Here is a 17,338-nt window from a genome sequence, read left to right as displayed (position 1 = left end):
ATACAAGCTGTGCTTTCTCGCTCTCTCATCTCTCCGACAGTGAGTTGACACACAAACCCTCCTCCCCTCACTCACTTGTTTCATTTGCTCCAGATGAATATTGTTGGTGTTACCGGGCTTAAATTTCGGCGTGGTACTGTACATAATTTTACTCATTCCCGCAGATTTTGTGCTCACAACCAAAGTGTGCGCACATAAAGCCGCATCTCTAATAAATTAAGTTCTTTTTCTCTGCTTATTGTGCTTAAACAGTCAAATACACACAAAATAGAGTCAAAATGCCGGTCTTGGTGAGTATTCAGGTAAACGCAGTCAGTTATGTTTTAAGTGAACGTAAACAGTTGAGAAAGAAAACGCACGTGTAACAGTAGAATGGATCCGTGCGTCAGGTCTTAAAGTGACAGCAGCCTAATATATATATATGAAAATATAAATAAAATAAAAATATGAATAAAAATATTATTTTCTACTATATAGTAGACGTAGCAGCAGTATATTTCTCACTTTTAAGAGCCCTGAATAAAAGGCAAAACATCTATGACATATGATAAAATATTTTCAAATATATATTATTGGAACCATTACCATAGTCCAAAATGATGTGGTCTTACAGAGTTTGACAGCTAAGAGATAATACAGAGATGTTGTTTAGTTCACATGCAGTGGAATTGGCTGCCAAGACCAGTAATGTTGTCTGTTTCTATGGTATATCACTAGTGTATCCGTAAACAAGTCTCACAAATCCCTAAGACCAAAGGTATCAAGTCTGCATTCCAAAATAGTTGCTCTTCTCCACCCATGATAATTACTCTACAGAAACATCATGCACAAGTGCAGTCCGTCTGTACCCTGTCACGGTAGATACCAAACATGGTTTAAAGCGAGTGATGAGACTGTCCAGGTGAAACCCGTGAGCTGCAGCAGTTTCTTTAAATACTTTTCGTGTCTGTGTTCTCCAGCCATAGAGAGAGCTGTTTTCGTGACTGCAAGGGTTAGAATGTCCAAGTGTTTATTTCAGGACCATTAACAATTCATACCTAACTGTTTCTGTTTCTGATGTCATTTCGCTCTTTTACTGGCATCCAGAACCTTATTCAGACTTGCTTGTAAAGTCGCTCCTCACCTGCCAAAAGTTTTGAAACAATGTAAATACTGTATGTCTTTTGTCCTGGCAAAGGTCTTCCGTGTTTTCAAAGACGAGACACTGAACTATTGGGGCTGAAGCATTCAGATTCAGAAAATGCAATCATGTGTATTTTTGCATTAATTTATAAGTTGCTTCGGATAAAATCATCTGCATAAATTAATAAATATTAATGTGGAGGAATTTAAATGATAGCATTTTGCATGGCTTTAACAGATGGAAAAGCCTGAAATTTGTAATGTGTACACCAACAGGAACATTGTACGTTAATAGATTTTACCTTACTTAGGTCCTGTATATGTTCACACTGGTAAAAATAAGGCCGTGACATAATGTGCAGAGCCCTATTTGGCTTTAAATCCGCTACTCTACGGGAAATATTTCAGCTTATTCTTAAACCTACCAAGACCTCCTGGTTCTGGTCAAAAGATCCAGCACATCTGTTTTAGATTGAAATAGCCTGACAGAAGCGGTCAGATTTAGGTATCTTTGTCTCCATGCCTGCGATTTCCCCACAGTTACTCAATACCAGTAATTCAGTAATTGGCGAGCTTACACCTCTACACAGAGAAACAGGAAGGGTGTTGAAAAAATAGGACAGCTGACAGTTGGTCTAAATTGCCTGCTATTATGCTTTTTTAAGACAGCTTCCGCAAAATAACGTCCAGAGGGCAAACGAGACAAAATCTCGGCCTCTGGATTCCAAGCAAGCCAGAGCTAGCAGTCAGCACGTAAACAGAAGCATTTGCTTGGCCTGGAGCATCAGTTCAGTGCATTTATTCTTTTGTTCAACTTTCTCAATTATATTTGTGGGTTAAGTAGCTGTCAGTTTGTGCAAGCAAATTTACTAAAACAACATGATTTATAAGACTTAAGACATTTGAAGTATTTGAATGGATTCCCAGACCAAAGCATTTCCTAGTGTTTTCTACATGATTCCTTATGGGGTAAATCCTTGTTCTATTCCGTATTATTGGTGGCTCCCTACAAACCATTTGATTAAGCCATGCCCACATAATGTCATGATGCATGATAATTTATTTCAGGTGTGAAATAGTATCTGATGGAATTTAAATTGTAAAAAAATAATGTTAAATTCAATTTAAAAAAAAAAATCTTAATGTTTTAAAAAATAAGTTAAAAACGTGAAGCTGTCGTGAATGTAAAAAATTATTTTTTGAAGATTATTAGAGTACATTTTACAAGAAAATACTAATGTCAGTCTTTCTACTTCAAAATTTCAAAATGTGTTACATGTCGTTTCTTTGTTTCTACTCAAATTTGAGAATTTATAACTCAGATTTTTATCAATTGTTTCTTAAATGGTAAAAAAATTGTTAAATGAAAAAATAGAAATGTATAAAATATATAATGTAATATATAAACACACACCACAAATAATTATTTCTGAAACCTAAGTAGCCTATATTTATTTCTTAAAATATGTTTTGTTTTTAAAAATAACAATTTAATTAAATTATAACCATCATGCATTAGAATTTGTCTAAGGTTAAGTATCTGATGGAGAGAAACATCTGGATACTGTGGTAACGGAAATCTAAACAACAAAAATAATTTTCCCACTTCCTTAAAAGGTCCTTTAACTTGTTTCTTTTCATTTATTTATGTTTTCCTTTTGCATATTGCAGGCAAATAAATTCAGAAATTCACATTCATAATATGCCTTATACACATACCCAACTTAGTGTCATTCCCATCCGGGTCACGGCACCAAATGTAAGCGGTCCTGCTCAACTTGTTCAGAGCGGGATTCGAACCGGTGTCTCCGGCATGGGAGGCGGGCGCGCTAACAAGGACTTAAACACATACTTTATAAAATATACTTTTTTAGTTGTCACTAAGATGTTTCTCAAATATAGTCCCTATGCAGTATGTGATTTCGAACACAGTCAGTGATGCTATTTTTGGCAATTTAGCCCTTGTGCTTTAACATACCGAAATTGTTTTGGATAATCTTTCATTTAGAAAGTCCAAATTGTTCACAGTGTGAGGGTCCATTCATATTAAGATTCATAACTATAATGATAACTTAGTGTCCACACCAATGCATGATATTGTTCTGTTTATTCCAAGCGCACCCTGCAGTTTTGTCACCTGCTGCTTTAAAGGTGCTGTATTTAATTTTTTTGTAATTTTTTTGTACAAAAATATCATAATATGTTTGCAGAGATTTAGGAAACATGCTAAGTTTACATACTTGTTTCTCCAAAAATCAAAGCTACAGTCAGTTATTCTACTTTGAAATTTGTGTTCCGTGTCAGAGTGTCTGATTTTGTTTTGGTCTGTTAGATCCCGCCCACTGCCAATTTACCCAATAGTATTGCAGCACCCCTGGTTGCCAGTTGGTGAAAACACAGCATACTGCAGCCATGGAAGCCAGCAAACAAACTAAGTCAGAAATCGCAGATTCTACCCAACCTAAAAAAAGCCTCAGCATCCATCTAAAAAGCTCTCTGTCCAAAGGCTGTTTAAAACATGGAAAAATAAACTAATCAACTTACGGTGTAAGGCTTGTCGCCTTCCATTGTCATTTGCGCTCATTCCTGTTGCGTGTCATCAATCCGGCAACCCTCGTGAGCGTCGAGTCTGAGAAGGAGGGGTGGGAGAAACAACCCTCCAATATTTTTTTAATTTGGACTGCAGTACCCATTTCAACCACTAGCCACAACCACAATATTACATACTGCACCTTTAAATGCTCAAGCTCTTTAAAGCATGATGGATTCTGATTGGCTGTCATTCATCAGCTGTTTAAAAATCATTCTGAAATTGATTCCAACGATTTTGTTTCTCTGTACTGTTATCGTTATAGTTGTGGTGTGGACTCTGCTATTCGTTTATATTTACAATGACATATAGAGATAATATCTTTATCATTATATTTATCATTCTTGGTGTGAACTGGCCTTTATATTGGCACACTTTGCAATAACGTCTTGTTTGTCCGATGTGCATTAATTCAACGTTTGAGCATAGTTGTAGTTTTGTGTTTAGTACGCCTCTCTACTGCATTAAAAAGTCGCTCAGTATTTGTTGCTTAGATGTGGCTTCTATGCAGAGCAAAAATCAACAAATGTAGCCATAACTCATAACACAGCGAGGGGCCCCCGCACAGGATTGTCCCAAACGCCAGTGCTTCTATTGTTGTCCAAGTAAGTGATGTAACTTCTGTTTCTCATTGAGGGAATTTGTTGAGATTTTTAAATTACACAGCTGGTGGTTTGGAGAAGTACAGAAGAGATCTGGCTTTACAGTTGGGAGATGTGAGTAATATTTTACATTGATGTCTTCACATTTCAGCATGGCTTTTTCTCTTGTGGGAAAAGTCAACCTGTTTTCTTTAGTCTGAAAACAAAGTAGAGTCTCAGCTGTGTTTTCGAAAGGAAACATCAAAAGATTCTCTTTATGTGACCATTGATGCTTTTGAAATGTTTACTGTTCACCCACATGTTACTTTTATACACACTGAAAACATATCTGCCAATTCAACAGCCATTAATAAGTGAACAACATTTTTATAGATGTCATTTGCTACTGAATATCTGTTCTGTATTGCTTTGACATTGTTTATACTTTTATATACATACTGCATTTTTCTTTGGAATTGCTTTTAGTTTAATTTTTAACCTTAACTGGGGATTAACAGTGTGGATATCCTGATGGCAGCGAGAGTTCAGGGTGAGTTGAGGGACTTCAGGCCAGTGCTGCTACACTATATCTTCATTATGAAAAAAAAAAGTCAGTAAAAATAGGGCACAATATGCTGTAAATATAAATCAATTTTTCTATATTGCTTTTTCACAGGTGTTTTACCTGTCTGTGAACTTAACTGATAATGTCATGGCAGAAAATTAGCTGCACCTTTTCCATTTTTCTTTAAATAGTGTTGTTGCAAATTAACATGTCGCCACAGTAAACTTTATCTAGTTGGCTGACATAGATTGGGTTCTGTGGAAATGATTTGTGATAGTCTTGGAAGCATCATTTAGCATGGGTAGAAAGTTATAAACAAATGAGTAATGTTTTGGAATGTATGTCCTCATTTTCCAGTAAAAATGCATTTATAAATTACAGCTGTGATGAAGTTACATTATTACAGCCAGTGTTGCAATATAATTTTCATTATATATAAATTATAGGTGAATTTAGGTTGATTGGGACACTTTTCCCCAGTCATTATCAATGGCAAAAACTGTCCCTATCAACCTGAATTCACCTAATATAAATTCCAGTATATAATATAAAAATAATATATTATAAATATGTGTAATGTTTAATTTTTAAAATTGTTTTTTAATATTCAATAAAAAATATAAATGTATTTTTGATATATATATATTTATATATAATGAATACATAATGAATTTTTAGCATCATTACTCCAGTCTTCAGTGTCACATGATCCTTCAGAAATCATTCTTATATGCTGATTTTCTGCTCAAACATTTCTGATTATTTTCCATGTTGAAAATGTTGAAAAAAATGTAAATGTTGATCTCCCTTGCTAGAGAAAGAAACACAATTTTGAGCATACAAACACATTTTGACCTGACTAAACTCTAACTGCCATATCTGTTCATCACTGCAAAGAGAACAAATGTAACAGTTTTAGGCGGTCCTGGGAGAGTCTCGAGCAACTGTCTGATACAATAGCCTGAACCTTACACTGGGTGCCACACACATATACCCTCTGGCTACTCACTCTGATGTTCTGTGTTCTGCTCTGATGAGCCTGTCCACACAGGAAGAACAGGTGGTTCATCTTGATCATGTTGATCTACTGGGTGGCTGTTTCCAGAAGACTAAACGAATGAAAACTTGTGCTTATGCTATTCAGTTTTTTCCATTACATTCTTTTCATCCTTTTCATATATATATTTATCATAAAATACAATTAGGTGGTAATTATGAATGTATTCCATCCAAGAATCTCTATTATGATAAATGTTTCTGTTTCAGTGATGTCACACTTGGGCATCATGGGCCTCAATGGCCAACTGATGAGGTTTACCTCACTCCCATCTGGGTCACGGCACCAATGTAACCAGCGTTTCCAGTATGGCAGGCGAGCTAACAATGTCGCTAAAGACCACAGTCTCTAGTGCGCCTCTTGAGGCCAAGGGAGTGAGGTTTCTCCCACAGCTCTTATGAGCTGGACTTCGTTACACTCACCCTCTTAAAACTCACTCCCATCCGGGTCATGGCACCAAATGTAACTGGTCCTGCTCGACCCATTCTGGGATGCGTTTCCCGTACAACGACATAACTCACTGCTTCACTACAATAGTACAATGAATCGTTGAACAAATCAACTAGTTACTGTTTCCTGAAACCACGTTGGTGAATAATGTCACGCAGGTGGTGGAGTAATAACTTCTTTAAATCAATCTGTTTGAGATCGAATGGACATGGCATCTGAGGACTAATTCTCATATTTTGCTTAATTTCCAGATTCAATCATAGGCTTGTTCTTAGGAACCAGAGCACGTACGCACATGCGCACTCTTCAAAAATGGTGCTTAAAATCTCTTGACAAACTAAAATATATATATATTCAAAATAAGATATACATTGTACTTAATGTCAGTTTGCTTATTTTGCTCAAGACAGTGGCGTAGCCACTGGGGGGCCTAGGGGGCCCATTATACTGTGCTCGTGGCGCGCAATCAAGAATTGCATGCGCAAATGCGCCGGCGCGCGCTGCATAATTACTTTATTATAGCTAAAATAAAGCGCAATAGTGATACTACGAGCAATGACCGTCGTTTGAAAATGAAATTGCCAAACATGCGATTAAAACTGCCTCAAAACTGTGCATGCATGCATGTATTTGTTGACGTGGTTTTAAAGCTATTGTTAACCAATTTGTTGGTTTTAACGTCTTAAAAATGCACATATGTACACCAGGGAAATCTAAATTTTCTCGGGGGAGCATGCCCCCGTACCCCCTTAGGAAACTACATTTTATCACCTCGGTAATTATGAAACCCAGCGTACATGTTCTATAAATTCTATCTAATGAAATCTGAGGTAAACGTGTATTTCTACAAATGTGCGCACTTTGAGAGTAAAAGTTTGTATATGTAGAATGCACTGTGATCAAAAATAAATGGGACCAAACGCGATTGAATGTAAAGGTTTGTGTCTTGTTATTCTATTAATAACTACCGATTGATTTTGCATTTCTTTTAGAAATTAAGAATTATTAGTGTCATTGTAGTCATTATTAGTGTCTACTACTACTACTTCTAACCACAGCTCGAGAGCCATCGTTCCAACCACACAAGTTTGTAATGCAGTTTGCGAATGTTCATTTGAACTATGGTTTCAGGAAACACCAAATCGAAGAACTATGTTAGTAACGATGGCACTTGCGATATTAGTTGGCTAACGATGGTTTTGGGAAACACACGGCATGGTAGGCGGGCATGCTAAACCTCATTCCCATCCCGGTCACGGCACCAAATGTAACCAGTCCTGCTCGACCCGCTTGTGCGCCTCTTGGGGCCAGGGGAGTGAGGTTTACATGCACAGCTCTTACTAGCTGGCCTCTGTTACAATAGGATATGCTAGGTAGTTGATTGATCCCAAATCTTTTTCAGTGTAAGTATATGAGATGGTTTCATCTAGACCTTTAAAATAGCACACCTCTCATCAAGCTGCTTGATATCATTTATGTCTGTATGGTGTTACTCACCATAGTTTAATACTTGGGGTTAGGGGTTTGATCATGTTTCACATGGAAGTCATACATGTATGTTTATGTTTAATGAAATGAGATCTGGATATCTTTGTATAATTGCTAACAGCATGTGTATGTGAAGGTACGATAATGTCCAGTACTATAAGCAGAGCTGATTATAATTCCCCATCTGGATTCATCATCATCTGTTGCCAGTAACATCAGCGATAAGTCTTTCACACCATCTCATAACAGAGATCATCCAGCCAGCCATCTGGGTGTGTGTATGTGAGTGTGTTTGTGTGCATTATATCCTTGGTTGGTTTTATTAACAATCATAAATTTGTCAGTGAAACATTGATAAACGATGATGATGGCATCATAATTTTTATATGCTGTCTGACCAGTGTTGTCATTTTGTGCAAGCAATGTACTGCCTTTAAATAAATGTTCTTTATATCCTAACATATTTCCTTCTGCAACTATACAACTCATTATACAAATAGTGCCATAAGATTTATGATTTCCTTCTGGCAGGCGATAAAACAAGTGGAGAATTTTATAGTTACATAGAAGCTAGCGCCCAAGCCATATCTAGAAACCAGGAAATAATAGAGACTAGGGTAAAAACAATTGTAAAATGAAAAAATAAATAAATAAATAAATAAAAAATATATATATACGTATATATATATATATATATATATATATATATATATATATATATATATATATATAAATGAGCAATATCACACGAGTAGCCGTGCGATATGGCTGTATATCAGCACGCTGTGATTCGTCCGTAGGCACGAGGCCGCAGGCCGAGTGCCGTAGGTAATCACAAAAAAATACAGCCATATCGCACGGCTACGAGTGTGATATTGCGTTTATACAACAGTTCGACGGCACGAGTGTGTAAATAAATAAGAAAAACAACGGAGTGTCTTTAAAACCCTCTTTTGTGCAGCACTACATCCTTCCGCCACGGATTCAAATCTCAATTTGACAGTTGGACCACGCCTCCGTTACTAATTCTAAAACGTCACTTCAGAACTAGTAACGAAGGAACGTTTCAAAACTCAAGTTGTCAGTTGAACCAAGCCTCCGTTACTAACTCTAAAACGTCACTTTAGAACTAGTAACGAAGGAACGTTGAGTCGCTTCATTGAAACACATTGAATTTTATACAGTATTAGAGAGAGAGAGTAGGCTATTACCTGTGTCTGATATATTGCATTACATTCATTCTTCAAGTCGATGTCCATAATATTATATCCTTTATACAAGTCCGTTTGAATGTCCGCTGAGGAAAGCGATCTTTGTATTTGTCCTTTTTTACATCCATTACACCACAGCGCTAAAACAACTTCCTTTTGCAAAAGTTCCTTTCAATTTAAAAGTCTCTTGTGCTTCACTGACTCATTCTCCTGTAAAGTGTTGCCGCCATCTAATGGCGTATTAATGTAATGTTCACTCAATCCATATTACTTATTGGACATATTTATATAAAATAATATTTATTGAACAACAAATAAGCAGAATTGTACAGTTCAGTCAAACATAAAGCACTAGTTATTAAAAAAAAATAGGTCACCATTTATGCTGTTATGTGGGTTTTACAAATATTTAACGAATGAAAAGGATTTTAAAGAGCTTGTGACAAAACCTCATAACTCCATTGGATCCTCAAACTGTCAATCAAGCCTCATTAATATGCCTCACCTCCTGAATAAAGTGCGCACGCAGTTTGGACATCTCCTCTGTGCAATGCAAAGGTAAATAAAGATCTGATGTTTGAAAAAAAAAAATTGTAAAGCGTTTTCTTTACTCAAAAAACCATATGTTTATAAAGTTTAATGTTTTACGTATTTGAAGAGCGGAGAAGAGTCTGATATGTCCCGTCTAGTTATAGCCAATATGCTATATAAGGATGTAACGTAACGATAATTATTATCAAATTTAATATAGCACATTTCGACATGCTCTGGAACAAATAATAGATTAATAAGACCAAAGATTGCCCGTTCTATGTACTCAAATTTAATTATGTCTCATGTTTAACCACTATAAGAGCCAGCGGCAAATCCCCGAGGCACTGGCCGAGATGAAGCTGTTCTCGGCGGTTACAGAAGCACTGAACGGCCGCTGACGCACTCGAGCTTGCATCTCCGAAAACGTCAAAACAAATTGTAAAATAGGCGCTGTTATTAAATATGAGTCACATATTTCAGGTCTAAACAACTACATTCTCGCCTAAAAAACTATTAAAACTACAGTTCGTGGTACAAGAAGTAGTATTTGTAAAAATTACGGTTGATTTGATCGGCCGCCATGACGGTCACTTCAAGCGGAGTGATACAAACGGTGAAAAGGCAGTAGGAGTGCTGTTATCACTGAAATATCGCATGGCTATCAGCCAATCAGATTCGAGAACCAGACAGAACTGTTGTATAAATATATATATATATATATATATATATATATATATATATATATATATATATATATATATATATAAATTCATTTTTAATGAATTACACATTTGTAATTGTGAAATATATAAAATAATATATATATATATATATATATATATATATATATATATATATATATATATATATATTCTTTTTTAATAAAATTGTAAAAAATGACTAATTTGTAATAAAATTACATTTTTATCACGTACACATTTTTAAAAGATATTTTACAGTGTAAGTCAGAGTTAATTTGTCTGTGACTGTAATGTGAATGTATGTTTTTCACCTGGATATTTTTCATGCTTTGAAGATAAGTTTCATCTGACTAGCTTCTTTTTTGCAGAATGGTCCGAACACACCCGCCGTTTCACCTCATCCTAAACCATGATGATTCTCATTATATGTAATGTTATGTGACAGCTTTTAGTGTAGAATCCAGCACAAGTCTTCAGTGTGCACTAAAGCGGATGCTGTCTGTGCATGGACTACTAGTCCACAGGCCCAGGGCCAGCACAAAGCCATGCTTCATCCTTGAAATCTGCCACACATGAGTGCTTAGAGAAAGCTGCCCTCCAGGCGCTGGAATTCATAGCCCTGTGGAGGCTGGAGATAAGGCCCGTGCGTATGTGCGCTTTGGAAGGGCTCACGTTACATGCTGAAACTTATGCCACCCAGGAACTGTTACCATATGAAAGCAGACTGTTTTGAAAGGAGAGTACCGCTTGGCTCGGCTCTTTGTGTCAGCGTGATAACACCGGCTATGCCAGACGGAACGTGTTAAATTGTCTCTATCACAGCTAATGAGTTTGAGGTCAGTGGCAGAGGATTTCTTAGACCACCTCCGCATGCCACACAGAAAGGCTGTGTGATCCAAAGCAATTTACTGGAGGTTTGTGTATGTTGTGGCAGTCAGATGGTTTGGGTGTGGGGTGTTAGTTGATGTGTGTCACATTTGGGTTTTTGGTCTGTCTTGTTTGTCTGCGTGTGTCACGCTTGAACAGTAATTTGACAGTGATTACTACATCACTCACAGAAGATGTTTTCATTGACTGAAGCTTGGCCTATGATGTCTGAAATGTGCATCTGTCTCCCGACATTTCACCAGTGGAAGGAATGTATTTGGACGGATGAGGTGTTTCTCCCTGTAGGAAAGAAATAAGTCATCGGAGATCTCTTTAATGTGAGAAATGTTTCTGCTTGAAAGCCGTGAGACGTCATTGAGAGCAATTTTAGATTTTTGTCTTCAGAAAAAAGGCCTAATCTTAAAAGCGTTGAACTGGTGAATCATTTTTGTAAAATGAACCGATTCACTGGAATTAATCGGGCTTTCCAATGCGGCATGAGTAGTACGTATACGGTAAATGGTAATTATATAAAATTATAGCTTGCTTCATACTTTTTCTACCTCTTTGCAGAGGAGCTGGAAGCAGAAGATGCCACGCTGGTCGATACATGTACCATGAGGAGCACAGGAGATCTACGCTAAAGACAGACAGGAGAAAACAGTTCACCTGGATACATTTCACAGGTAAATGCATTTTTTTCCCCCTTAGTAGAAGATTACTTGTATAAAGTAAAAAAGCCATGTCCATAAAAGAAAAGCTATGCAATGGAAGTTTACATTCATACAGTTCATTCAGGCTGTGCTGATACACATGTATGCGGGATTTCTACTGCTTGAATAGCTGTTGAAGTCAATTTGCGAAAGAACTGTGATATATACATACTATAAAATATTCTCTTAATAGTGATATAATACTATATAATACTATATAATATGATATTATATATATATATATATATATATATATATATATATATATATATATATATATAATGTTAAAATATTTTGTTTATCAGCTACATTATATATATATATATATATATATATATATACACACAGTGGCATGAAAAAGTATGTGAACCCCTTGCAGAATCTGTGAAAATGAGAATTATTTTAATAAAATAAGAGGGATAATAAAAAATGCATGTTATTTTTTGTTTAGTACTGTCCTGAGTAAGATATTTTACATAAAAGATGTTTGCATTTAGTTCACAAGACAAAACAATAGCTGAATTTATTAAAATAACCCCATTCATAAGTATGTGAACCATTGATTCTCAATACTGTGTGTGGTTACCTGATGATCTACGACTGTTTTTATGTTTTGTGATGGTTGTTCATGAGTCTCTTGTTTGTCCTGAGCAGTTAAACTGAGCTCTGTTCTTCAGAAAAATCCTCCAGCTCCTGCAGATTCATCAGTTTTCAAGCATTTTTGCATATTTGAACCCTTTCCAGCAGTGACTGTAGGATTTTGAGATCTGTGTTTTCATACTGAGGACAACTGAGGGACTCAAACACAACTATTAAAAAAGGTTCAAACATTCACTGATGCTCCAGAAGGAAACATGATGCATTAAGAGTTGGGGTGTGAAAACTTTTGAACAGGATGAAGATGTCACAATTTTTTTTGCTTATTTTGTTTAAATATCATTGTTTTTCATTTAGTACTGCCCTTCAGAAGCAACAGAAGATACTTGCATGTTTTCCGGCAGAAAAATTAAGTACAATTTACCTTGATATTTGAATTCAAAAGTTTTCACCCCTCGGCTCTTATTGCATCGTGTTTCCTTCTGGAGCATCAGTGAATGTTTGAACCTTTTTTAATAGTTGAGTTTGTAAAATATCTTACTCAGGACAGTACTAAACAGAAAATAACATGCATTTTTTATAATTCTCATTTTCACAGATTCTGCAAGGGGTTCACATACTTTTTCATGCCACTGTATATATATATAATCAAAATATACATACAATAAACAGTAAATGTTTCTCTATGCTGTTACAAAAGTACTAAACATTACCCATCTATTCTATTGTAGATTATGTTTTGATGCCTTTATTCTGAACCATTTTTCAATTAAAAAAAAGAACAAAATGGTGTAGATATGCCTAAGTTCTGTCATGAAACTCTAAATGGCGCAGGCTGATGGGTCCTTAATGCAAACCGATGATATTCACAACATTAAAGGGTTAGTTCACCCAAAAATGAAAATAATGTCATTAATTACTCACCCTCATGTCGTTCTACACCCGTAAGACCTTTGTTCATCTATCAATTAAGATATGAAATCCAATGGCTCAGTGAGGCCTCCATTGCCAGCCAGTTAATTTACACTTTCAGTGCCCAGAAAGCTACTAAGAACATATTTAAAATAGTTCATGTGACTAACCTTAATGTTATGAAGCGACGAGAATACTTTGTGTGCACCAAAAAAACAAAATAACGACTTTTCAACAATATCTAGTGATGGCCGATATCAAAACACTGTTTCAAATCTTTTGTTTCAAATCAGTGGTCGGATTGCATGTCAAACTGCTGAAATCACGTGACTTTGGCGCTCCAAACCACTGATTTCTCTTAAATCCTCCACCTTCCCCAGCACCACCTGTATAAATCTGCTATGGGTAATTTATATATGCTATTTGTGCAGCAGAAGTATGTCTGAAGCCCAGAGTTTACTTCACTTTTTATGCGAAGGGTCAGCGCACAGTGCGACGCGAATTTCGTTATCAGAAAAGTACGCACATACTGGCACCACCGTATTTTTATAACCGCAGGTCGCACATGCACATAATTTTTTTTTGCAGTAATTAGTTTATCCACAAGGTGGCAACCGTGCTCTGGGGGCGTCGATTCACAAGGTAGTTAAAGAAAACCTGCATAAACAGAACAGACCGGAACGCATGCGAGCTACAGCGACGATGGAAGCCTACACAGACGAGAGATTGTGCGAAAATACCCTCATTTGTACAACTCTAGCATGAAAGAATACAAAGATTTTTACATGGGTTGTAACTCGTGGCGAGAGATTGCTCAAAACTGTGCATGCGTCAAATGGCTGTGTATGCATACGACTGAAATTAAGTATACTTTGCAAGGCTATGCGTTAGACTGTGCGCGTACACTAGCGTACTCGTAAAAAAACAAATATACCCAGGGCTTTACATGCTCACAGCAGTCTATTGCCTTGTGTATGGGCAGTGGCAAGTTCCTGTACTTAATCTTCAGCAGTAGCAGCATAGCAGATCTATTCCGCGAAGACTACATACATTAACATTGTCATATCCATTATCATGCTAAAAATCTTCAGAGAGTTGTCATGACAGAACTACAAATAGTTCAGCCATTCTTTAGCTTCCATGATACAATTACTGAATACCTATCTCAAAGCATCTGTGCATCACTATGCAGAAGAACATCTGAAGAAATTTGGCATCATATTTGTTTGTATGCTACTGATATTCTGTGTGATCAAATCTAACATTAATCTGTGCTGTACTCAGGTCACACTGAGCCCATGCGGTGGTCCATGCTAGCCCTGCTGCTCTTGTCCTGCAGCCAGATGTTTGCCCAGCGCCCAGGTGACATCTGCTTACAGAACGACGACCGCGGACAGGATGTCTCAGCCATCCCTGTGCCGACCGTGGATCCTAAACTCTTCAACAAGAGACGGTACCGCTCACCCCGCGTACTTTTCAGCGAACACCCTCCCGACTCAGAGCCCGCTGGGCACCAGACGAGGAGCAGGACAAAGAGGAAAGCAGGACCACCTCAACACCGTGGAGTTTACTCCGTCTGTGAGAGCGTTAGCACTTGGGAGGGAAACAAAACCAAAGCTACAGACATCTCAGGCAACGAGGTCACCGTCTTGCCTGACGTAATCATCAACAACTCCAAGAAAAAGCAGTACTTTTTTGAGACGACCTGCAGCAGCGGGCGGACCGGAGGTTCTGGATGTTTGGGAATCGATGCGCGCCATTGGAACTCATATTGTACCAATTCGCACACGTTCGTGCGAGCGCTGACTTCATTCAAGAACCTGGTGGCGTGGAGACTCATAAGGATCAATGTAGCTTGTGTGTGTGTGCTGAGCCGAAAGTCTTGGAGACAATGACTGGCTGCTTTTGAATACACCAGCAACAGCCTTATGATATCAAACTTGATATTCCAAATGTGATGGTGGACATTTTCCTTGTGCAAACCATTAATGACAACTTGTGACATAAAACATGCTGTCTAAGGAAGAGAGATATGATGTGTTTTTGTCATATGACTCTACAATGGACTTCAGAGTTTGTTTTTTTTTCAGTTCTTTTTTAAGCATTTCTGTCTTTTTAAAATAATTGTTTTCTTTTGCAGCAGTATGAGAACATGTACATACATGGTTGTGTGTGGTAATTGTTATTTATTAAACTGCAGCATTATTGTCCAGTTTACTGTGGGTGCTCAGTGTGCATATTAGGACACGGGTCATTTTTAAAGGAACATTCTGGGTTAAATACAACTTAAAATTAAAGTTGTCATCATTTACTCTTACTTGAAAAACTTCAGTCTATGTTCATTGTAATTGCATTGACATTTTGTCCTTTTTTTCTCTGTGGAAGAAAAAAGCCATACGGGTTTGGAACGACATGAGAGTGAGTAAACGATGACAGAATTTTCATTTTTGGATGAACTTCTTGTTAACAAACGTGACCTAAATTACATTATTTCAAAGAAAAAAAAAATACTGAATGACTTTCATTTTTGGCCCCTCCAACCACCAGTCAACAAATTCTCACATACAACTTGCCAGTCAATTTCCAGTAGTTCAAAAAGTCCTGGCTCAGCTGCAAGAAGTGTATTGTCAAGGTTTTTTTTTTTTATTTAAAGCAGATTTCTTGCAACCAACAGTTGGCCTAAATTTTGTTTTTGTTGAATAACTTGACTCTAAAATACGTCACCATATCAAATTAAAATGGTTTGGAAATGGTAAAACAAATCTGTTTCATGTTGACCTGAGCTTAAGGTCTTTGGACAGCATTTGTGCAGTTGGTTACGAAAGAAAATTATTTCATGTTAACAAAATATGTTTTCTGTGAGACAATTACTGAAGCCTAGTAGATAAGCATGCCTACAGGAATAGTCCACTTTCAAATAAAAATTTCCTGATAATTTACTCAACCCCATGTCATCCAAGATGTCCATGTCCTTCTTTCTTCAGTCGAAAAGAAATTAAGGTTTTTAATGAAAACATTCCAGGATTATTCTCCTTATAGTGGATTTCAATTGGCCCCAAACGGTTGAAGATCAAAAAGCTTGAAAGGGCTTTAAACAATACCAGATGAGAAATAAGTGTCTTATATAGCGAAACGATCTGTCATTTTCTAAAAAAAAAAATTAAAATTATATACGTTTTAACCATAGATGCTCATGTGTTCCGGCAGTGTAGACGCAGCTAAGTGTATTATAGTTTGAACTAATTGTTATATACTTGCACTAGCATATTGTATATGACAATTTAATTCAAACTTTGACCTGTGGAGGGCAGTAATACACTTAGAAGCGTCTACACTGCTGGAATTCTAATAGACAAGAAGAAGAAGAGAGCTAGTTCAAGACATGACTATGGTTAAAACATATATAATTTTTTATTTATTTATTTATTTTTTTTAGAAAATAACCAATCGTTTTGCTAGATAAGACCCTTATTCCTCATCTGGCATTGTTTAATGCCCTTTCACGCAAGTAATTTTGACCTTATACCGTTTGGGGGCAATTTAAATCCACTATAAGGAGAATAATCCTGGAATGTTTTCATCAAAAACTTTAATTTCTTTTCGACTGAAGAAAGAAGGACATGGACATCTTGGATGACATGGGGGTGAGTAAATTATCAGGACATTTTTTATTTGAAAGTGGACTAATCCTTTAAAGGGAATGCTTAAAGGCATAGTTCACCCAAAACTAGAAATTCAGTCATTGTTCATTCACCCTGTTGGCATTATAATGCCATACGTCTTTTATTTTTAAGACCCCATACGACTCATGTCATATTTTCCAAGTGTTCCGAGGGCATATGGGTTTGGTCAAAAACACATAGAAATTTAATTTATTGTTTAGTGAAAATCTTGCATGAATCAGTTAGCATGACACTGGTTTGATCGAATTGCTTATCAAAAAGTTAAAC

The 17,338-nt window shown here is 36.6% G+C and overlaps 1 protein-coding gene across 6 annotated transcripts in view; it reads left to right on the top strand.

The window, feature by feature from the left end:
* Window positions 1-15,605, top strand: part of ngfb (nerve growth factor b (beta polypeptide)) — a 62,923-nt gene extending 47,318 nt beyond the window's left edge. For 5 of the 6 annotated variants that reach the window (XM_048199007.1, XM_048199008.1, XM_048199009.1 and 2 more), the window contains 2 exons: window positions 11,740-11,852; window positions 14,673-15,605. In XM_048199007.1, coding sequence (XP_048054964.1) covers window positions 11,777-11,852; window positions 14,673-15,283 — 687 coding nt within the window. In that variant the 5' untranslated portion in view covers window positions 11,740-11,776 and the 3' untranslated portion in view covers window positions 15,284-15,605. Of the gene's footprint in view, window positions 1-9,577; window positions 9,623-11,739; window positions 11,853-14,672 lie in introns of those variants that run through there. The other variant, XM_048199004.1, reaches the window with a different exon arrangement.
* The last annotated feature ends 1,733 nt before the right edge of the window (window positions 15,606-17,338 follow it).

Source organism: Megalobrama amblycephala, linkage group LG8 (assembly GCF_018812025.1).
Source record: "Megalobrama amblycephala isolate DHTTF-2021 linkage group LG8, ASM1881202v1, whole genome shotgun sequence".
NCBI classification, from domain to species: domain Eukaryota; kingdom Metazoa; phylum Chordata; class Actinopteri; order Cypriniformes; family Xenocyprididae; genus Megalobrama; species Megalobrama amblycephala.
This window is presented reverse-complemented; position numbering and strand designations above follow the sequence as displayed.